Source organism: Tachypleus tridentatus, chromosome 13 (genome assembly GCF_004210375.1).
Source record: "Tachypleus tridentatus isolate NWPU-2018 chromosome 13, ASM421037v1, whole genome shotgun sequence".
In the NCBI taxonomy this organism is placed as follows: domain Eukaryota; kingdom Metazoa; phylum Arthropoda; class Merostomata; order Xiphosura; family Limulidae; genus Tachypleus; species Tachypleus tridentatus.
Window position 1 is genome coordinate 199,160,308 of NC_134837.1, and position 24,646 is coordinate 199,184,953.

Here is a 24,646-nt window from a genome sequence, read left to right on the forward strand (position 1 = left end):
AAGTGTTTGAGTTAAAAGGATGGGTGGAAGAGATGTACATGATTTAGTATATCCAGCAAATTTCTAGGTTTTGGGGGTTAGAGCCCAGTACTAATTCCAATTGTGTTTGATGTCTTTAAGTAACTTTTTTCCTTCTATCCTGGTTATAAGTTCACAAACATTTTGTAACTAGTTTTTTTAAATGTCTCAAGCACAAGTATTAACTTGGTAGTTTCTACAGCAAACTGCTTGGACAACTTTTGCAAAACACCACTTGCATGCAATGTCAGCTAGAGAACCACTCGATAACTCAGATATTCACAAAACACTATTCAAGAATAATCAATAATTGGTTAGTGGGTATGGACTAACCAGCTATAAACTGGATAGCAGTTAACGTGGCCATTACCTAACCTTTATTATACAGGGTGATTTTAATTTTAAAAAACAAACAAAACAAACTTATATTCCAACTATGAAATTCTGTCTCCTGAACCCTACAATGTAACTTTTGTTTCTTGTACTTCCAGTAATTAGTTGGACTGAGAGACCAACTACTGTAGCAGGAATCTATAAGGAGTAATGTAAGTGTTTACAGTTCAAACTTTTCACAAAGAAACTAGATCCAAGGGTGGAACCATTGGGTTTGGTTTCTATAAAGAATGCTATTCATGCACTACACATGAATCTCTCCAGTCTAGACTTTGCTTTTGTTCAAATTTTAAACATTTAAAATTGCAAAAGTTTTTTCACAATAGTTTTAATACCATGCCACACACATTACATGTACAAAAAAACTGCCCAACTGAAATTACCCATTATTTGTTTAATTCCACATGTAAACAATGGTTTTCATGCTATAGAAACAGTGTGTAAAAGTTTAACTCTCCTGTTACGACAGTATGGATTTTATTAGAGAATGTAAAGATCTACGTGACACATTTTGGTAAATATTTATTTTAACCTGATAAGATGTCTTTTCCAGTTGCTAGTGGGTTTGAATTGCATTAACTCTTATCCCAAAGGAAGCATCATAATTTTACAGTTGTACAAGACCTTTATTAGAGAGGTTAATATTTCTTTCCAGTTGATACTGGGGTTGTACAATGATTGTTTTTTCATGATGTTTTAATTATCTGATACAGTCCATTAGAAGTTACACAAAAAAGTTTTTGAGTAAATCACACTCTTAAACCTAAGATCTAACTTCACAGGGTCCCATGAGGTAAAGGGTTATTTGACATAGAATTCTTTTTGCCACAAGCCCAGCTATTTCCAAAGCAACATTAGATCGTTTAAGTGCTAAATAAGACTGACTAAGGTATACTATGGCTTGAAAACTGCATCAACATTAGTAATAAAAGTTTATACAGGAGTACAGCCCACCCAAGTTTTAAAAGTAAATCTTTCACTTCAGTAATCACCTTGAGAGAAATAGGAAACTGGTATCAAGATCCAGATGTAACCTGGTCGTTGTTTGTAGCAAAAGTTAAAAAAAAACATTTCAAAACAGATTCTTGCCAAGTGAAGAAAAATATTTGAAAGCCACAGCTGACTTGTATTAACTTTTTTTCAATTGTCTATTGGTAAGTAACTTTAAACATGAAACAACACTTAAGAATGGAAGTATATAATATTTGTCAATCATCTCCAACATTTTAAAACTTAATATTTCTTGGGCTTTGTTCCTGAAGTTTTAATGAAGATGGCACATCTGATACTTCACTCCAAAGTTCAAACAAATTCATTTTCATTTATTCCAAGTAAATTCTTCTTCCACATCATCAATCTTGTTTTAGTATAACTTATTGTCTTTGGTAATCAGTCCCATCAACAGCTGCAGACTTATCATCAATTAGTTTACAACGTTTACACTGGCAACAGAGAAAACAAGGAGCTCCAAGCAACAATAGTGGGGATGCCACTAGGAGAAGAAAGCCAAACCCAGCACATATACACACAACCTGCAACAAAAAAGATTATTTTAATTAAATATACATGCTATCTGCAAGAAAATAATTATAGTTAACTGAAGTGTGTGAACCATCTGCAATAATTAAACTAATATGGGACCACAGCAAAAACATTAATCACAGGTGTAGATATTTTCATCTATGCTGTGTCATCATATAATGGTGTAATTCCTCATCTTTCAAGGTGCTTATTTCTATTTCTAGAAACTTGATATTTGAGAATATATAACAATAACTTTTAACAATGTTGGTTCTTGGTAAGTTGGCTAATAATAATATACTAACTTTGTCAGTGTGGTTACTTTCAACAGTTAATGTCTGTATTTACAACAAATACAAAGATAATATAAAAGGTCATCAAGTGCTTGTCAGTATTCAGTGGTAAATTCGTAGGTTAAGACGCTAAAAATAATTGGATTTTGATATCTGTGGTTGGTATAGCTTAGAAAATTGTGCTAATAACAATCAAATTAATAAGTAAGGTTACATACATATCAGCATGAACTGTATTCAAAATCTTGTGCTTTCACAAGCAGATCAATTTGTTCTCAATTATAGAAATTAATAAATATTCTAAGATGTATTTTAGTGATCTACTTGTAAGATTTTTTATTATCCAGGAAAACGTAATTTTCCTTCATACAGCAGCATTTTATGATGGTTAAGATTTCTCAATAAACTGCTAGGTTACCCCTTTGTTATGAATATGTTAAGGTATAAAGTTTAACTGTTTGTGAAAGTTGCAAGCTCTAATGTATAATTATGGAGACAATCTTTCAAGGTATATGATGACATCTTCTGCATTGCTGATATCTACACAAGCAGAGTAATGAGAGGCAAAAAAAAAAGCCTACTGAATCAACTTTTATAATTGAAAAACAGTTTTTGTTTATATGAGAAACATTATTCACCCGAAAGTTGAAGGTGAGCACAGTTAGAAGATTTAATTATATATGGCAAATTCTAAAAAATAGCTTCAATGTCTTTTTATAAAAAGACATTTAGTAGTGTTAGGACTTAAGTGTTAAGACTTGGCTTCTGAATGCAAGTTGTCCTTTCAAAACTGAAATATCTGGGTAAAACATGCAATTTATTACAGAGTTGTAGGCAAGGGTTTTAACTGGATAAAATTTGATGATGTTGCATCAGTTTGTCTCCTCAGCAACTAAACAAAACAGATTGAGGAATTCCAGCCAATTATTATGATTTTTATGAACCAGCAACACCAACCATGGGGACCATATATAACCAATTTCAATTTATTATTCATCATTATCTCTACCAACCTAACCTCACATCTAATTATGAATCCAAAGTAGTTTGTCATGCATTTTACATCACACACGTGTGTGTGCACACAATTGGGATAATTTAAATAAATAAAAACTTGCTCATCATGGCAGAAAGCATCATTGTTTAGTGAAACAAAATGATTGATCAGTACCACAACAGTCAAGATATCAGCATGATAGACAGACAGCTTTTCACCTTTATATTATAAACATAAATGAAATCAACTAGGTAGTATAAATGTACACATACCAAATTTGCAGTTTCTCATTTTGTATCATGCCTTTGCCTAAATAAATGAAACAATTTATTTTTGGTTGCTACAGAGAATTGAGTACCTTATATTAAAATGGTTTAGAATATAATCCGTGATGAAAAAAATATTGAAATGGAATATGCAAATTAATCAAATCATTTTACAAATGCAAGCCATGTAAAGCCACAATGGAACAGAATGTATTGGAACTACATCTGACATTGTTTGTCATTATGTAGATACTGTAATGCCATCAAAAATTATTTACTATTTGGAAATTGTATGCAACAATCATATCCAGTGCTAAAGATTCTACACTTAGATCACAAAGATGTATTAAGGTAAAAGATTTAGAATTTCCAACAGAAATTGAATGTTTTACAGAAGGGCTCTCAGTTGCATAGATATATTAAAATAAAACCTTAAGCTGATTTTAAAGCTAAAATTATGTGGTTCAAATGGAGTACTAGGTGACCATCAATACTAATTGGTCCTAACCACAGGCAATTACCTTACAGAGGGTAGAAGAGCATTTCTTTATTGAAGTTACTAGGGGTACTTTGGTTACCTTATTTATTCCTCATTTTGTTTGCATTTCTTAGCTATGCCACATGATACTTTCACATTCTGTGATAACCATTTTAATATTGCTGTTACATAGAAGGCTAAGAGCAGTGTTAGATCTGATATTGAATCGTCTCACAGGCATTAACTGATAAAATTCAGAATAGTTGATTAGTCTCCAGATGGATTGTGGAAAGCAAAGCAGTTATTAAACCTTTAACATAACTCTGCAAAAGGTCATGATATGCGCTCTGACCCTGCCATGTACACAGGGTTAATCACTCATTCTTTCCTCAACATTGCATGTGTTTTTCATAACAAATTATGGAAATTTTGTTCATATTTTATTAAATTTATCATTTGTAGTTTGTCTTTCTTCCCCTTTATTTTTTATTTCATGAACAAAAGTTATACAATCCTAAACATTTCAACTATAATTTCTGATATAAATTATTATACAAAGCTTTTCTCCCAGCAATTAAATAATAAAATATTGGACACTGTTTATCATTTAATATGTAATTAAAAAAACCTTATCCTTTCTGCAGATTCTGCTATTACATGTACAAACAATGCTTTAAACTTTCATTTTACTGTATGACATTAGATGTTGCACAGTCAGTTGATAACACACTTAAAAACAGCTCAGAGTGAACACTAAAAGAACATCATGCACTTTAAACTCACCTGAGTTCGATGCCACACTACAGAAGCTCTGGTATGGCCAAGTTTGTTCTTACAAGGTCCTTTATTGTAATGTCGCAGGAGAAAGTCATCCTAACGTTTAAAAATCAAAACACTAGTTACAATACACAATCATATTAACACACCAATAATGAGATTATACACACGTACATTGTGGTTAGCAAATATTACCACTTTAACCTTAACAGCAAAGTTTTCATAGCTACTCATAAATATTGTAAACAAAGTAAAGCATAAGTATTGTTTAGTATAGAAACCTAACCATAAGTGACCAATTCTACTGAACTTCTAGTACAACAATGAAATTCACAAGTGCAAGTACAGAGTAAACAGGAATATTGGATATGGAAACATATATATATATATATATAAAAGAAGACTGAAATATATAAAATACAGACTAAAACAACAACTTACATCCAGTGATGTTAAACAGTACCAACAGAAAACATGTTTACATCTTTTACACATCATTTGTGCACATCCTTCATCTCGTTCAATCAAAATATGACAGCTGGGACAACGTTTAATGCTGGAATTTTTAACATCCACGAGTAGAAGACTGCAGACAAAACATGAAATTGATAAATTTAGATTAAAAACAAAAGAATGCCAGAAAAATAGATATGATGAAATTGGAGAGTATAATTTTAAAATTTTCATACCAAGGATTAAAAAAAAAACAATAGTACATACAATATTTTGACTCTAGATTGAGATAAACCAAATGTTTTAATATGTCTGAAGCAGTATAAAACTTAGTGGTGATGTTATTCCAAACTATAAATAAAGTACATCTTTATTTAATATTAATCAATAATAACAAATCATTTAACTTGCACATGCAAATTCCAAACAAAAACTAGAGGGCAAGACCTACTCCTCTTCATCTCTGGTATTTTTCTTCATCTCATCACAGGTCTTAGATGGATGCCACTTTTCCTTACACACAGAGCAAAATGTAAAGCCACACTGCAAATGAAACAAAATCAAATCTTCTACAATCATGTGTATAAATTGACTTATTTGTATAAAATAACAGTTGCCAATACTTTAGAAATTAAACTCAAATTTACCATATTTAAAATGTTTGATCCCTGAAACAAATTTATAATTTGAAAAGAAGTAGTACAGTAAACTAAAACTGGTACTAACTGCTCTATTTAAAACACATTTTAATAACAAACTGATATTTGTATGTAAACTATAAAACTTCTGTGATCAGAGACAAAAGTTAACTTTTGTGTCCATCAGCTTTCTTGTGAAATGTTAAGAGCTAAAGGTTACCTACATCAGGTTTTTACAAAAGGACAATGACATTATCAGGATAATTAGGTTATTAAAATGTAATATCCAACAACATATTGCTTTATTTAAGTGAAACTTAAGCTTTTTCTGCTTTGCTTATAACCTATAAAAGATGTCTATTTGTAAATATGTCTATGCCTTAAAGCACTCAAAGACCTGAATACACTTACCTTAGAACAGAAAACAGCAACGCTCTCTTCACCTTTCACAGTAGGCCTAACATAACATATTGTCTCGCAATTTATTCCAGGACACCAAGTTCTTGTGGGATCCAGTTCTACTTCTATGATCATATTTAAATCAAAGAGTCAATCACAGTAAATGTTTCTAAGTCTTGTAGGATCCACATCTACTTTTGTAACCACAATATTCAAAACTAGTCCATTAAGACCTTTTACTGTGAAATCAGAAAGTGTAATGTTAGTTTACATTAGAATTATTTTAATAACAATAAAGCACATTCACATCTAACTTACCTCTATTTAGTTTAAATCTTTTGAACTGTTTATAAACTGCTGGGTCCACAAACTTTTCTACCTAAAAATAAATGTCACAGATCAGAATGAAGTAGTAGTGGGAACTACATTGTTGTTAATAATTTATACTTAATGATACCAAAACAAAGTAATTCAAGTGTTAAAGCAAACTCAAATTTTTCTTGAATTTGATTTCTCTCAGTGTCAACACATTGTACTTATTCTTTACCAAAAACAAAATTCTGACCTGCTAATTTCAACAATCCCATAATTTTGTGTACACCATAAAACTCTAAATTCCTTAGAAAACTTCTATGTTCCAAACTCACCAAATACACATATATTTTTACAATAAAGCCATTAACAACAACATTATCAAAACAGGTACATCTTAACCATTTCACTGTGCAACTAATTTTAAAGCCAATTCCCAAAAGTGTGAATTATCTACCAAAACATAATAGTAAGAATTTGACTCTTTGTATTACTTTAAACATTGAAAGAAGCTGCATTTCTTTACACATGATGGTAGATTCCTTGAAAACCAAATTTTGCAGGCAGCGAATTAAAACATTTATTTGAAGTATGAAATAAAAGAGTTAATTTCTTGACTCTTAATCCACTTGATTTAGAGAAGAAATACAAGAAATTGAGTAATAACAAACAAGTAGTTCACACATTTGAGCATCTTTTCACAGAACATTGTTTAGGTAGAAGAAAAACAAAAGTTTGTTTTAAAACAAACATAACTAAACATATCTAATAATTAGTCAGTATCTTAAATAATAATAATAATAAGCACTCAGAAAATTTTCCAGCACTCATGAGTACTGCCATACAATGTTAATTTTGGACTTTCTTTGTCAAGATGTGGTCACCGTTGAACATCGAAACAGTTTAGAGTCTGGAAAGGCACGAGTTTCCAAACAGCACAACCCAAAAAACAAATCAACTCTGGTAACAGTTTTTTTTTTAAATTAATCAATCATTTCATGGAATTTATTTTTTACTGAAACTGAAATTTTAGGGTCACTGCTAAAAAACAAACAGTCATTTGTTTCAAGGGCTTCCAAGACAAATGTTTATGACGATATTTTTCCACAATATTACCAAATTTCATAGAAACCCTGTTGCTTTCTTCTATCAGTAAGATCAATATTATAGAGAACCACAAAGAGTATATGAACTAACAAATACTAGACAGAACAAGCACATTAACAGCTTTTCTTTCAGTGGCATACATTTTTACTCGCACCTTATACAACATACCTCCGACACCAGAATCTTAGCTGCTTTCCTACATTCTCCATCAGGACAAGTTATAACCACATTTCCATCTTGAATGTTGACAGTCAAGTACTGTTGTAGACACTACACAGAATAAAACCTTCTAATGTATCATACAGACTTTAGTAAAGATTAATGAATTTGGTTCTCTAACCTATCTCACTCATATGCAGTCTTCCAAATGAAGACTATTAACAGAATTTTCTACAGTCACTCTGGTTTTATTACATAAGGGTGAGCATGTAATTAATTTCACATCATCCACCTGACAAAGATAAATTCGAAGTCAACTTCAGTCTTTTTAATAAAAGATTCAACATCAAATGAACACAGTCTAAAACTGAGTAAGTAACTAGTTCAACATACTTTGAAATATATTAACAAAACTACAAATCATTTTTACTTATGAGCACCAATTCAAGACACCCAATGAGATATATAATATTTCAAAAATAAACAAAACAATTGGAATTTTCAAACAAATCATACACAAATAAAAATAACTAAAAATAGCAGATGAAAAAGAAAAACTATGAAAAATATTTGAATAAACTAATACGAGAACAAATATTAAATACAGAACATACATATAATGAAAATATGAGGGCAATAGCAAAATTAAACATGCTACTTTTCATGGAAAAAAAAATATTAAAAGAATCGGTTCCAGGCAAGTTCAAGAATGATACACAAGCTGTTGGCCATGTGAATGATTCATAAACCATGCACTGATCATGTGGAAGAATGGCACAAGAACTTGGACGTTTGTATTATTGATTTGTAATGGGCAGTTTATTTCACCTGATGATTGCGACTTACTTAATACCTGGAGTCTTTGAAAGATTAAGAAATGAGTCCAGCAGTACAAAAACATAAAAGTTACTTAGATCAGATAATCATTAACTATGTTGAATAAGCATAGATTCTTTTGAACTAACTAGCAAAAAAAAATAACACTTAATGATAACAAAAGTTTTAATTTTTGACCATAAAATTCTACATCTTGGCCTAATTGATGTTCACCGATATGCGCAAGTTCACAGTAGATGCTAATACAACAATTTCACTTACTTGCTGATTTTTCTTGTGGGTGTAACACTTTTTTTTTTTTTCTATTTTGTTGTTGAAACACAAACATGAAATTCACAAAACTAATAAACTTGGTGAGCTAACGACTGAATATCGATATCCTATGAGAAATTAATCTTACTCATAGCCTGATTTACCTTAACTTTTTTTTTTTTTTATGAAATTCACTTCCTAAACTCTCAAGAAGCTTCTAGTCATCATGTCACACCCTAACGTGATGTCAGAATATCTCTAAACAACAACAATAGGAACATCTAAAGTAAAACCACAAGAGCATAAAATACAATAGTATGGAAAACTAAAGTTATAACTACGTCTGTTAGTTTTTAAACACAGACGGAATAATTATTTTAAAACACAACGAGTCATTCATAACCTGTTGAACAACAAAATATTTGCATCCGTGACTTTTTTTATTCACAATGAACACGAAGAATGCTGCACCAGGTACTTTGCTTAAAATTATCGGTATTAAAATGTAGAAACAAAAATAAACATGCAGGTAAACAGACGAAATAAATGTTCTGACCTACCATTTCACAGAAAAGGCATCCACACTCTTTAAGTTGATACAGTGCCCCCTGAGGTATCATCATTAGACAAAGTTTACAAAGAATTAAACGATTTGTTTGACCATTTTTATAAAATCCTGAATCGTTATGAAGAGAAATGGCCGATAAGTCCTTACTGCTTTTGGCTGCTGTGGTTAATAGATCCGATACCGAGTGAGGGTTCTTTCCGAGGTCGTGGACCCGACTGGAAGACAAGCCAAGATTTTTAGAATTCACCTGTATGTGGGGCTGACTAATGTGTGACGTAAAATTAGGTGAGGACCAAGATTTACAAATATCATCACTACTAAAGGATGTATTGAATATTCTGTACGCTGAAGGTACTTTTAAACGTTGTTGATCACGTGGTGTTGTGGACTTTTTAACCGCAGTTGGAACCGTCTTTAAAATCAGTGAGGATGACTTGTTTTTTGATGATATTAGGTAAGCAGCAACACCAGTATTGCAAGATTTTGATTTAGGAACCAATTTCTTCTCCATTTCATGGCGTTCTTCAGCCGATTTTGATTTTAGAAGCCCACGCATTTTATTCTGTTCTTCACGCCAGAAAGACCAATTGTGTAGCATGAATCGAGCAGTTGTCCTAGAAGGGTTATTTCCTTCTTCTGGAAAAGAAAATCTTCCATTTTTACCATTTTCAACTGCAGGTGACATCATTAAATTCTTAATTTTATCAGAAAAAAAAGTTGCTTTATAAACAAGTCCCTATCCTGTCCTATCTTGGTTAAAAAATATGGAGTCAGTTGATCAGTGAGTTGGAGCCTGAAAAGTATTAAAAATACAGCTATTTCAGTTAAAAAACAGTGAGTATTAATTAGTGTGCAAGGAATAGAAGAAAAACGATGCTTTTATTGTATAAAAAATGGGGTCTTACTTGCTGAAGTCATATTTTACAGTAACTAATGAAACGATTTGATGCTTGTTTGTTTGTTTTTGAAATTTGCACAAAGCTACACGAGGACTATCTGCGCTAGCCGTTCGTAATTTAGTAGAGTAAGACTAGACGGAAGGTTGCTAGTCATCACCACCCACCGCCAACTCTTGAGCTACTATTTTAACAACGAATAGTGGGATTGACCGTCACATTATAATGCTCCCACGGTTGAAAGGGCAAGCATATTTAGTGCGACAGGAAGTCGAACCCGCGACCCTCAGCTTACGAGTCGAACGCCTTAATCCACCTAGCCATGCCGGGCCTATGTTTTGATGCTAATGCGACTTACGAAATAGTTTCATTTGTTCCGCATTTTGAGCAAAGCTACTTTAGGATTTATTTGTGCTACCCATTTCCAATTTAGCAGTGACAGACTAGAGGGATAGCAGATAGTCAACATCGCTCATCGCTAACCATTGTGCTACTTTTTTACCAACAAATTGTGGGATTGACCTTAACATTAGAATGCTATCTAAACGAGTGTGTATGTTCAGTTATAAGGATTACAACCTGCAATCAGCAGATTGCGATACGAGCGTCCTAATCACCAGAGCATGCCAGACCCCTTAAGAAATAGAATAGTTAGTTTTGAAACTACGGACACTGCATTCCAACAATCTGGACAATGTAAGAGTTCTTCCTCACTGCGTAATAAATTAACTTTTATTCGAGGGCTATACCCTGGTGTAATACACTAACTTTTCAAACAAATACCCGTCCTCCGGCAGTCAGTGGTAAGGTATGAGTCAACACTGCTGAAAATACGAGGTTCGATTCCCTGCGATGTACAGATCGCAGTTAGCCCAGTTGCTCTGCGCAAAATAAAGCTAACAATGGTACGCCTTACCTTCCATCCAATTGAATGAAATAGAGATGCATCAAGGTCACGTGCCTTTTCTATCTTATCAGTAAACAACTTCGGAGTAATTATGATATTTGTATGAAAACAAAGTCAGTTTGGAATGACCTTACTGGAATGTTGAACATGTACATTTTGTGGACTTTGTGTATATATATATATGCGAAAGACTAACTATTTTCGTTACGTAAAAACAGTTAGACTAATATTTACTAGAAAGTTTGAGTACATCAAACATAAACTTATGAAAGAATATGCAAGCTGCGGCGTTGCAAACTAGTTCCTCTTACGTAATGAAAGTCCCGATAATACAGGACACTGTGCATGAACAAAAAGTCACAATTTTAACGATATTGGTATAATGCAAAGTTCGTCAAGATCTCCCGAGCAATTTGACACCAGTAATTTGTAGCCACAACAGCGAGAGGCATGTTCACGCACTCAGTGACAGTACTACGCATGTGTATGAACAAAAAGTCACAATTTTAACGATATTGGTATAATGCAAAGTTCGTCAAGATCTCCCGAGCAATTTGACACCAGTAATTTGTAGCCACAACAGCGAGAGGCATGTTCACGCACTCAGTGACAGTACTACGCATGTGTATAAAATACTGTATTAGAACCTCACATTGGGCAAATACTCAAGTGAAAATATACACAGATTCATCTATTGTATTATATTATCAAACAGCCGTTTCATTTTTGTTTTTGGTGTTGTTTGTTTGTTTCTCAACTGCGATGTTCCATTGTCGTTTTTAATAACGAGGGCTTTTATATACGCATTCTTACTTCAAACACATTTCTATAACAGATTAAAAATGTCCACATCAGGAAACAATGCTGTAATAATAAAAAAAAATAATACAATTGCGATTCATTATATGAATAATAATTTGAGCTATTCAAACGTACGAGTAAATACAAGCGCAATCCGAGGACTGCGTGTTCAAATCCTCATCCTACCAAACATATTAGCTTTTTTCAGCTTTGTGGATGTTATAACGTGGCAATGAATCTCACTTATCGTTAGTAAAAAGAGTAGCCCCAGAGTTGGTAGTAATGACCAGCTGCTTTTTCTATAGTCTTACGCTGCTAATTAGGGAGGGCTAGTGCAGGTAGCCCTCGTGTAAATTTGCGCGAAATTCAAACCAAAATACAAACGTAAAGCGTGCTTAAAAAGAAGAGGTCCAAGTGGACCTGACCCTCCCTGGTCTATCAAAACCAAAACCCCAATAATGAGAAACCGTACTACGAAAACAATATTTTAGTCTAAAATACATAATTATAGGAGACAGGACCGCTTAATTAAAGCAAAATTAATAAAACACAAATCACTATCCTGAACTTCAGAATGGCTGGTATGGATATTAACACTCCTACGAAAAGTGGGGCCTAATAGGCCCCAGAGCAACTTGAAAGGTTATTAATATTAGGCTAATAATTTTGTATTTAAATGAAATTGCCATTTAAATCCATTAATGAATGGATTAACGAGATTCCCACTGTCCCTATCTACTATCTAGCGAAACCACAGCCAGGGGAACGGGCTTGAAGAAATCAGCACTAGAAACTTCTTTTCGTAGTGGTGTTAACACTTTTACTAATAAAGCAGAGAACAACATTTCGTCCTTCTTATGTCATCTTCAGGTTAACCTGTACCATCCGTACTGAGATACATTGTTGTTTCAACTGGGTTTCTCGTCATCAAGAATCGAGAAAGACAATCACTACCCTTTGAGCCTGCGACAATACTTGATGTTCTATAGATATAAAGTATTGTTATTTGTATCTAACAAAATTAAAGTGTTAATATTATTATAGTCCTACGTTTCCTAATCATCGTTGTTTATCAAGGATATTTAATATGCTTTTGAATTCATTAATAACTCATAAATTAGACAAAAAGTACATAGCGTTAATACTTAGTTCCAATTGGACGACGTCTCTTTGGTTGGAATGTCTAAAAAAGTCCCTGTAAAGCTGTTTCCGTTTCACAACTTACGACCGAAGGAAGATAAAGTTTACCAAACAACCTACACTCTAACAACCCACACGCTCTGACACCGAGTCATACTGTGTTAGAGCAGAAATAGTTTTAACACGGCGTTAGCACGTGAACAAAGCGAGCCTCTACTGCTTCGCAGTTGCTTCTTATTGGCTGAGCACCTAATGTTTTCCATTGCGTCTGCGCTGTATTCTAGTTTTCACCAAGTTCATCATGAGATATATTATTTGTACTTTACATTCCTGTCGAGTCAGATGTAACGAGAAAGGAGGCATTCATTGTTCAAAAATATTTTGTGACGTAAGGTGGGGAGGGAGCGGTTTGTTTGTTTTGGAATTTCGCACAAAGCTACTCGAGGGCTATCTGTGCTAGCCGTCCCTAATTTAGCAGTTTAAGACTAGAGGGAAGGCAGCTAGTCATCACCACCCACCGCCAACTCTTGGGCTACTCTTTTACCAACGAATAGTGGGATTGACCGTCACATTATACACCCCCACGGCTGGGAGGGAGAGCATGTTTAGCGCGACGCGGGCGCGAACCCGCGACCCTCAGATTACGAGTCGCACGCCTTACGCGCTTGGCCATGCCAGGCCAAGAGGGAGCGCTAACAGCTCATTACATGTACTGATAGTGAGCCGCAAAAACCGAAAATAATGTTGCTTTTGACGTCATGAACTGTTCGAATTAAAATGGCATTGTGGTATTCCGGGTTTGATCACGAAAGGTTTAAGAACATAACTGTTAAAAAGGAAAGTGATTTGGTTTGAACTGGCACGATACGAAAACGAATTTACTTAACAGACTAGATTAAATAAAGTAAAACGCGTGGAAAACGCACATTAATGTTCAATAATTGAAAACTGGAGGTGAGATTGATAAAATATAAATACATTTGAATTAAAACTAGGTTTTTAAGTACAGGTGTAGAGCCGGCGATCAAAAAACACTCGATGAACGACTACGTACTGCGAAGGTTGGACCTGAATATTTTTAGAGCTGAAACTACAGCGCCATATTCCTCACAATTCATATTCTATATTCAGTAGCGGATTTAGGACTGTGTGGGCCCAGGGGCTAATAATGTTTATGGGGCCTACATTCCATGTAATTTTACATAAAATAAAATTATCAATGGGTCTCCATTAAGACCATGGGCCTTGGGGCTAAGCCCCTTCCAGTCCCTACCTAAACACGCCACTGTATGGCCAGTCACAGTTCTTGGGCTCAAAGCCGCAAATTGAGTTTATTCTGTTGTTTCTTGCTCAAAGCTGCTCGAAGGCTGTTTGCGTCTATCCCTTAATTTAGGAATGGTAGACTGGTGGGAGGGTAGGGGGAGGCAACTAGCCAACATCACTCACCGTTAACTCTTGGATCACTCTTTAACAACGATTAGTGGGATTGATCCACACAATATAATGCCCCTGCATTATGAAAGAGCGAGGATGTTGACGCGATTCCAACCCTTAGATTGCGAGGTAAAAACTAAACAGAATTAATAGTGAGGGTATTACAACTAAAAGTTCAGTACATCTTTTATAATTCTCATAAGGATTTATTTGTGTATATGTTTTCTTATAGCAAAGCTACATCGGGCTATCTGCTGAGCCCACCGAGGGGATTCGAACCCCTGATTTTAGTGTTGTAAATCCTCAGAGTATATTGATTTACATTTATTAAGTTGTTTGTAGAATCAGCTTCGATTAACTGTACCTTAGTTTTTATTTCCGACTTAAGTTGTCACCTTACTTTGATAGCAACTTGTTTATAATTATCATAATGCAAATCTATATTTTTATATACAAAAAGAACTTTTGGTATGTAAGTCATGCTATCAGGAATGTATGAGAATTCTTGAAGAGGTAGGCACCACCTCAATATCAGCCTTGAAGAGGTTGGCACCACCTCAATATCAGCTCATGTCAACTTTTCCGTGATTTCTATCAACAAATTTTTTATTCCTCTTTTAGGAAAGGGGGAGATCTTAGGAGAAATATACACAATTTCTTGTTGCGGCGAAGTTTTAGGCAGACAACGAAACTGTATAGAAAATTTTGCAAATGTTCGATAAAAGGTGACGAAATTCCTGAGTGGACAACATGATGCATACTAGGCTTTATTAAGTGGACAACATGATGCATACTAGGCTTTATTTTCATCTAAACTTTTTTCCATTTAAGGATATCAGGGAATACCAATCACATTTTCATTCGACCAAAATCAGTCATTAACCCTCACCCATATTCTGACGAAACAGTAATTTGTGATGTAATCTTACATACAAGGACTGCAGCTCCAAATGGGACAGACACGATATGGGTTCTTTTTGACATTTAAATGGGATAGATAGAATGTGGGTGCTTTTTGATCTCCAAATTGGACAGACACGATGTTGTGAGTGCTTTTTGATCTTTAAATGGGACAGACACGATGTAGTGGGTGCTTTTTGATCTTTAAATGGGACGGACACAATATGGGCGCTTTTTGATCTTCAAAGATAAGCTACGATCTTTTAATGCGAGCTTTGTTATGTGGACACAGTTGCATGACTTTCAAATAACCCGAAAGAAAGAATATTCCAGAAATAATCAAATATCTCATGCTGTTAGCTTCGTCATCATCATTATTTTTTATGGGCGTGGAGATAATTTTCCCCAAGTTTAACGTGCCTGTTACAAAACATAAAGCTATATAACAGGCTATCTGTGTTCGACCCACCTTCAACCACCTCCACCTCGGGATCTGGCATGGCCAGATGGTTAAGGCAGTCGACTCATAAACTCATAATCGCTCTTTCAGCAGTAGAGGCGTTATAACGTGACGATCAATCCCACTGTTCTTTGGTAAAAGAGAAGCTCAAGAGTTGGCGGTGGGTGGTGGTGACTAGCTGCCATCCCTCTAGTCTTACGCTGCTAAATTAGAGACGGCTAGCGCAGATAACACTCGAGTAGCTTTGCGCGAAATTCAAAAACAAACAAACAAACATTGCTCAAATTATACCAGAACACATTACAATTGTATTATGTAACAGATATAGTAATGAGGTAAAATAAAAAAGAAACAAAATTAATGACATAAAATAATTCATTATATCATGCATGAATAGAGTTAAAAGGTTCACTTAATGCAATAACAGTGATAAATAACACGTGTATAACGGTTTACTTTGTTAGGTAACAATATTATTATTTCCAACCTGATTATAGGTGGGTCGACGCTTTCAGTACCAACCCATGACAGACAATTCAGCAACGAATAGGTGAAGAAGGTGAAACCAACAGATCCAACCTCTAACAGTGTTTCCACGACATTTGAAAATATCTCACAAAAAGTATGCATTACTAGTAAGTATATAGCAAATTAGTATGATAATTAGTCTAAAAACATTATGCGGAAGGCAACGCTAAGCCTATAATAATAGCATGGTAGTTTAAAAATTGTACTGTATCCAAAATGGCCAAAACGTTTTCGGAAGAAACTATAAATTATGTTCAGATGCAAGAAAAAAATGTGAATGACAAATTCCAGCCACCAGTAATTAAGAATTTTGACTGCAAAAGCTAGAACAAAGTTTCTAAAACAGAGAAAGTACAAATTTTCATATTAATCAAAAGCATGAATATTTAACCTTCCGCTAGAATCCGGTTGCTTATTGTGATTTTTTTATGTATTTGACTATAACATGCAAATATCGCTCATTTGTCAGAATTTGAGGTGCAGCTTAACATATCACTGTTGGAAAATAAAACATGAAGTTCGTTAACTGTGTTTTTTTTTTGTTGTTGTTATTACTTGAAAGAACCCAGTCGTATCAAACTGTAAAGACGTAAGTACTGCACCAAATAAAATAACAGATAGTGAGGGGCAGTTAATTTTCAAAAGGTGAACAACAAATGAACGTTTTAAGCACAAATCAAAAACTATGATGCGTTAACACAGAAATGTATCTAGAAGACTAATATTTATGATGTGTTATCTCAGAAATGTATCTAGAAGACTAATATGTATGATGTGTTAACACAGAAATGTATCTAGATCACTAATATGTATGATGTGTAAACACAGAAATGTATCTAGAAGACTAATATTTATGATGTGTTAACACAGAAATGTGTCTAGAAGACTAATATTTATGATGTGTTAACACAGAAATGTATCTAGAAGACTAATATTTATGTTGTGTTAACTCAGAAATGTATCTAGAAGACTAATATTTATGACGTGCTAACACAGAAATGTATCTAGAAGACTAATATTTATGATGTGTTAACACAGAAATGTATCTAGATGACTAATATTTATGATGTGTTAACACAGAAATGTATCTAGAAGACTAATATTTATGATGTGTTAACACAGAAATGTATCTAGAAGACCAATATTTATGATGTGTTAACACAGAAATGTATCTAGAAGACCAATATTTATGATGTGTTAACACAGAAATGTATCTAGAAGACCAATATTTATGATGTGTTAACACAGAAATGTATCAAGAAGACCAATATTTATGATGTGTTAACACAGAAATGTATCAAGAAGACCAATATTTATGATGTGTTAACACAGAAATGTATCAAGAAGACCAATATTTATGATGTGTTAACACAGAAATGTATCTAGAAGACCAATATTTATGATGTGTTAACACAGAAATGTATCTAGAAGACTAATATTTATGATGTGTTAACACAGAAATGTATCTAGATCACTAATATGTATGATGTGTAAACACAGAAATGTATCTAGATCACTAATATGTATGATGTGTAAACACAGAAATGTATCTAGATCACTAATGTGTATGATGTGTAAACACAGAAATGTATCTAGAAGACTAATATTTATGATGTGTTAACACAGAAATGTGTCTAGAAGACTAATATTTATGATGTGTTAACACAGAAATGTATCTAGAAGACTAATATTTATGTTGTGTTAACTCAGAAATGTATCTAGAAGACTAATATTTATGACGTGCTAACACAGAAATGTATCTAGAAGACTAATATTTATGTGTTAACACAGAAATGTATCTAGAAGACCAATATTTATGATGTGTTAACACAGAAATGTATCTAGAAGACTAATATTTATGATGTGTTAACACAGAAATGTATCTAGAAGACCAATATTTATGATGTGTTAACACAGAAATGTATCTAGAAGACTAATATTTATGATGTGTTAACACAGAAATGTATCTAGAAGACTAATATTTATGATGTGTTAACACAGAAATGTATCTAGAAGACTAATATTTATGTTGTGTTAACTCAGAAATGTATCTAGAAGACTAATATTTATGACGTGCTAACACAGAAATGTATCTAGATGACTAATATTTATGATGTGTTAATACAGAAATGTATCTAGATGACTGATATTTATGATGTGTTAACACAGAAATGTATCTAGAAGACTAATATTTATGATGTGTTAACACAGAAATGTATCTAGAAGACCAATATTTATGATGTGTTAACACAGAAATGTATCTAGAAGACCAATATTTATGATGTGTTAACACAGAAATGTATCTAGAAGACCAATATTTATGATGTGTTAACACAGAAATGTATCAAGAAGACCAATATTTATGATGTGTTAACACAGAAATGTATCAAGAAGACCAATATTTATGATGTGTTAACACAGAAATGTATCAAGAAGACCAATATTTATGATGTGTTAACACAGAAATGTATCTAGAAGACTAATATTTATGATGTGTTAACACAGAAATGTATCTAGATCACTAATATGTATGATGTGTAAACACAGAAATGTATCTAGATCACTAATATGTATGATGTGTAAACACAGAAATGTATCTAGATCACTAATATGTATGATGTGTAAACACAGAAATGTATCTAGATCACTAATATGTATGATGTGTAAACACAGAAATGTATCTAGAAGACTAATATTTATGATGTGTTAACACAGAAATGTGTCTAGAAGACTAATATTTATGACGTGCTAACACAGAAATGTATCTAGAAGACTAATATTTATGACGTGCTAACACAGAAATGTATCTAGAAGACTAATATTTATGTGTTAACACAGAAATGTATCTAGATGACTAATATTTATGATGTGTTAATACAGAAATGTATCTAGATGACTGATATTTATGATGTGTTAACTCAGAAATGTATCTAGAAGACTAATATTTATGACGTGCTAACACAGAAATGTATCTAGAAGACTAATATTTATGTGTTAACACAGAAATGTATCTAGATGACTAATATTTATGATGTGTTAATACAGAAATGTATCTAGATGACTGATATTTATGATGTGTTAACACAGAAATGTATCTAGAAGACTAATATTTATGATGTGTTAACACAGAAATGTATCTAGAAGACCAATATTTATGATGTGTTAACACAGAAATGTATCTAGAAGACCAATATTTATGATGTGTTAACACAGAAATGTATCTAGAAGACCAATATTTATGATGTGTTAACACAGAAATGTATCTAGAAGACCAATATTTATGATGTGTTAACACAGAAATGTATCTAGAAGACCAATATTTATGATGTGTTAACACAGAAATGTATCAAGAAGACCAATATTTATGATGTGTTAACACAGAAATGTATCTAGAAGACCAATATTTATGATGTGTTAACACAGAAATGTATCAAGAAGACCAATATTTATGATGTGTTAACACAGAAATGTATCTAAAAGTCTAATATTTATGATGTGTTAACACAGAAATGTATCTAAAAGTCTAATATTTATGATGTGTTAACACAGAAATGTATCTAAAAGTCTAATATTTATGATGTGTTAACACAGAAATGTATCTAAAAGTCTAATATTTATGATGTGTTAGCACAGAAATGTATCTAAAAGTCTAATATTTATGATGTGTTAACACAGAAATGTATCTAAAGACTAATATTTATATTGTGTTAACACAGAAATGTATCTAGAAGACTAATATTTATGATATAAGTGTATTCGCTGGTTAAAAAAAAAAGCTCACGATATGTCAGAATACGAGTTTGACTTACAAGCACCCTTTCGTCTGGCCTATAACTTCAAATTCGTAACGGCTACCCCGGATAGTTGCGCAGTAATGTCACGTGAAGTTTACAAAAACAGTTTAATAAAATAGTTGTTACATTATTATACAACCTTTTAATAATATGAAACATCTGATGTAAGAGCGTTTTGGGCTTCGTTTTAATAGATTGAAAAAAACAATGATTAGCTCTGCATTACTCAACCGAAACGTGTAAAAAGCGGTTTAAACCAGCTAGGAATGATCACGAACCCGATTTTTTTTAATAATGTGGTAATTGCATTTTTATTTAGTTTATAATGTGAGCTTAATTCTCAGCGTCGCATTTTTAGCGTATGACGCAGTTACGCCTAAACAGACTATTACTCAAGAAAACGGATTACTACAGTAAAAAAAATACCTCGTTCTGCTTTTGTATTAAATTAATTACATGACACATTACTGAATACACGACACACCACGCTCATTTTTCATTAAAACTGTAGAATATATCGAGATAATATATTGTTTATAAGCCTTTGTATTCTTTATTAATGTAACTATTGTTAATTTAATTGTCATGGATATAGAACGTATTATCAATAAGCCCTTACATTACTGACAAAATTTAGTCATTGTTGATTTAATTGACCTTGGTAGATAATATATTGTTGATAAGTCTTTGTGTTCTTTATTAATGTAACTGTTGTTAATTTAATTGTCATTAGTACAGAACATATTATGAGTAAGTCCTAACGTTATTGACTAATTTCAATCACTGTTGATTAAATTAATGTCGGTAGATAATATAATATATTGTTTATTTATATTGTTGACTGATATCAATGTAGTTTATATAATTATCGTCTGTACATACTTGGAGTTCATTATATGGGAAATAGATAAGGAGGGCCGCAGTGGCGTATTTAGGTTGGGGCTAAATTGGGCTTAGCTCTTGGGCCCCTGGTCTTAATGGGAACCAAATAATAATTTTATTCTTTGTAAAATTATATAGAATATAGGGCCCACAGAATTTATTAGCTCCTGGACCCACATAACCCTAAATCCGTCACTGGGCAGCCGCTCCTTGAAACTCTGAAGGGGTCTCAAATGAAAGTTTCTACCGTGCATTTCTTGTGAGGAGCATGTACGCAAATTATATCAAATAGTCGCAACCAGATAAACTAGAGGACCCACAGGAGATCAGTCTATCCACTTCTCAGTGTTATGAGAAATGACGCTCACGAGTACATAATATATTGTTTGTATACGTTTATTATGTAGGCTTGTTGTTGTTTTGAATTAAGCACAAAGCTACACAATGGGCTATCTGTGCTCTGCCCATCACGAGTATCGAAACCCGGTTTTTAGCGTTGTAAGTCCGCAGACATACCGCTAAGCCACTGGGGGGCATTAAGTAGGCTTTAACTAAAACAAATTTGTCAAAACTCCAAAATGCATCTACTCTTCATTTATTTCACCAGTCTCAAAGTAATTCTTTAATCACCACAGTTTTAGTAAAATATAAGCAGAAAAACTGCATGTTATCGTTTTAAAAAATGACGCGTGGACATTAAAGGGGCTTAAATGTCACTTTTGAGCCTTTTCACTGTATTCCAGGACAAAGAGTAGAAAACATAGTGCGAACATTCTGATAAGAATTTTAACTCTTTCTACTGTGCAGAGGATAAAATATATTTGATAGTAACAAAGGTTCGTCTTTCTTTATGTTCTAAGGCCAAGTGTATGTAATATATGTGTAAAATATTTATTAAGTAATATTTACTCATCATTTAAAACAGGGGTTCTTAACCAGGGGTGCCCGCACCCCTAGGGGGTGCGAAGATGATTCCCAAGGGGTGCGAGGATTTCTTCATTTGAGGGTTACTTCTCGTGTGGAGAGCTGCAAACCTATGACAACTGGATCCTGAATCCTTTCATGCAGAATTTGGAAGATGTCAGCGGCATCAAGGAAGATCTCATCGACCTTAGACACAATCGTGAAATCCAAATGGAGTTCACCAATAGTCAGCTGGAACACTTCTGGGCTTCTCAGCTGGAAGCATACCCTGCATTAGCGAAGAAAGCTCTTGAAGTTCTGGTACCATTTGCAACTACTTACTTGTGTGAACAAGGATTTTCTTGTCTACTTCACATCCAAACAAAATGCAGAAATCGGCTGAATTCTGAACATGACATGCGAGTGGCACTCAGTACAAAGACGCCAAGATTTGATACCATCATAGAGAAAAAAACAGCAGCAACGAAGTCACTAAGTTTACTGTGCATTACAGGCTAAATAAAAACATCATTAACAAAATTGAAATTAATTTTTCATTATGTACCCTGAATTTTTGTCTTGAAAAAAGGTATGTTGTATGTATGAAGATTAAAAAAAAATTTTTGATTACATCAACTTTGTATTTTTAGCTTTTTTTATATTTAAGTTTCCAGGGGGGGTGCGAGAAATGATTACTGATTTGAAAGGGGTGCAAACACTGAAAAAGGTTAAGAACCACTGATTTAAAACAATGACTCTAGAACGTTAGTAACAGTAGGCCTATTTGTACTCTCATAAACGTAACGTAAGGCTTAGCTGAAAAACTAGTTGGTAAATTTTATTTTGCTTTTGGCTACATTACAGTCTCATAAGCCTTTTGCTTTTGTATCACCAAAGTTATAACAAGAAAATAACTAAAAGAGAACTTTTCTTCGAAATCACCATGAATGTCAAGCATTGAAGTCTGGTAAAGAGCGACCTCTACGCTCCAAATATGTATAAAATATATATGTATATATTTATTTTAACCAACGTTTTGCATTTGCGGCTTCCTTAGGGTTAATATACACTACTGTTTTCTAAACTTTATTTTATCAAAATATGTAAATCCCTCCATTATGCAATACAAATTTTCATTCACCATTCAACATAAACACCATATGGCCTAGTAACACTCAGTTGATAGTATTGTATCTGAATGATGACTTATATTGTTAAGCATTACTAAAAAGAGGAATGCTAAAGCGTTCTTCACAGAGTGACAGATGGAATAAGCCTTTTATAGTCAGTGAAAATTATTGTGACAACTTATATCAAGAATCGTGACATCACTGTGGTTGGTCCTACAGTGGTCCGTGGTAAACTAAGAAACAGCACTAAAATCCGATGTTGAATTCCCGACGACGGTGTGTTTTGAATTTGGCGCAAAGCCACACGATGACTATCTGCGCTAGCCGCCCCGAATTTAGCAGTGTAAGACAAGAGGAAAAGCAGCAAGTCATCCCCACCCACCGCCAACTCTTGGGCTACACTTTTACCAACGAATAGTGGGATTGACTGTACCATTATAACGCCAACGCAGCTGAAAGGGCGAGCATGTTTGGTGTAACGGGAATTCGAACACACGAACCTCGGATTACGAGTCGAGAGTCCTAACCACCTGGCCATGTCGGGCCTTGCCAGACGATGGAAAGAACGTATACAGCTCATTGAGTTGCTTTTCACTAAAAAAAAATAAAAAATCCAAAAACAAACAGCCTTGTTTTCATACACAATATTATATAAATTACATTTTTTTGCCTAAACTCCTACTATTAAAATACCTCAATTGAAAATTGGGCTTAACCCATAGTTAAACTGTTGAACATTTTTAACATATTATCACAACAAATTCCATTTAACTCGTTCAGTAAAATATAACAATCACTGACAGTATCTTTTAAAAGAAAACAAAACAAGTCTACAACAACGCTATAATACAGAGTTTTACTGTAATACTGGAAGTAAGAAAAATGAGCAGCAATATGATTTATCATAAAATTATAAGTTTACAACAACACTATATGACAGTGTTTTATTGTAATACTGAAAGATAGAAACACATGAGCAGCAGTATGATTTAATATAAAATTACAAGTTCACAAGAAAACTATATTATTGTGTTTTACTGTAGTACTGGAAATGAGACACAAATGAGTAGCAAAATGTTTTAAAATAGAATTATAAGTTTACAATAACATTATAACATTGCGTTTTACGGTAATACTGGAAGTTAGAAACACGTGAGCAGCAGTACGTTTTAATATAAAGTTAGAAAATTACAACAACATTATAACATTGTATTTTACTGTAATACTGGAAGATAGAAAAATATTAGCAGCAGTACGTTTTAATATAAAGTTACAAGTTCATAACAATACTATAACATTGTGTTTTACTGTAATACTGGAAGTTAGATACACATGGGTAGCAGTATGTTTTAATAAAAATTACAAGTTTACAACAACACTATAACATACTACAGTGATACCTT

General features: G+C 33.3%; 1 protein-coding gene across 2 annotated transcripts; it reads right to left on the reverse strand.

The window, feature by feature from the left end:
• Positions 1-1,016: 1,016 nt before the first annotated feature.
• LOC143237319 (putative E3 ubiquitin-protein ligase RNF144A-A) lies at positions 1,017-20,446 on the reverse strand. Of its 2 annotated transcripts, none has more exons than XM_076476433.1 (9): positions 20,344-20,446; positions 9,461-10,104; positions 7,821-7,922; positions 6,552-6,612; positions 6,246-6,358; positions 5,648-5,739; positions 5,185-5,329; positions 4,750-4,839; positions 1,017-1,943 (listed from the first exon to the last, which is right to left on the reverse strand). In XM_076476433.1, the coding sequence occupies exons 2-9, from the start codon at positions 10,064-10,066 to the stop codon at positions 1,785-1,787; spliced, it is 1,368 nt and encodes a 455-aa protein (XP_076332548.1). In that variant the 5' UTR covers positions 10,067-10,104; positions 20,344-20,446; the 3' UTR covers positions 1,017-1,784. The 2 variants fall into 2 exon arrangements, with proteins under 2 accessions (XP_076332548.1, XP_076332547.1); XM_076476432.1 differs by lacking the exon at positions 20,344-20,446 and adding an exon at positions 13,218-13,375.
• Between the last annotated feature and the right edge of the window lie 4,200 nt (positions 20,447-24,646).

Bases quoted from the DNA above. Each gene is read 5' to 3' on its own strand.
- LOC143237319 (XM_076476433.1), bottom strand. From the start codon at position 10,066: ATGCTACACAATTGGTCTTTCTGGCGTGAAGAACAGAATAAAATGCGT. The intron at 7,923-9,460 runs GTAGGTCAGAAC...TATTCTGTGTAG, and splicing joins GATGCCTTTTCTGTGAAATG to TGTCTACAACAGTACTTGAC. The intron at 6,359-6,551 runs GTAAGTTAGATG...ATATGATCATAG, and splicing joins AAGATTTAAACTAAATAGAG to AAGTAGAACTGGATCCCACA.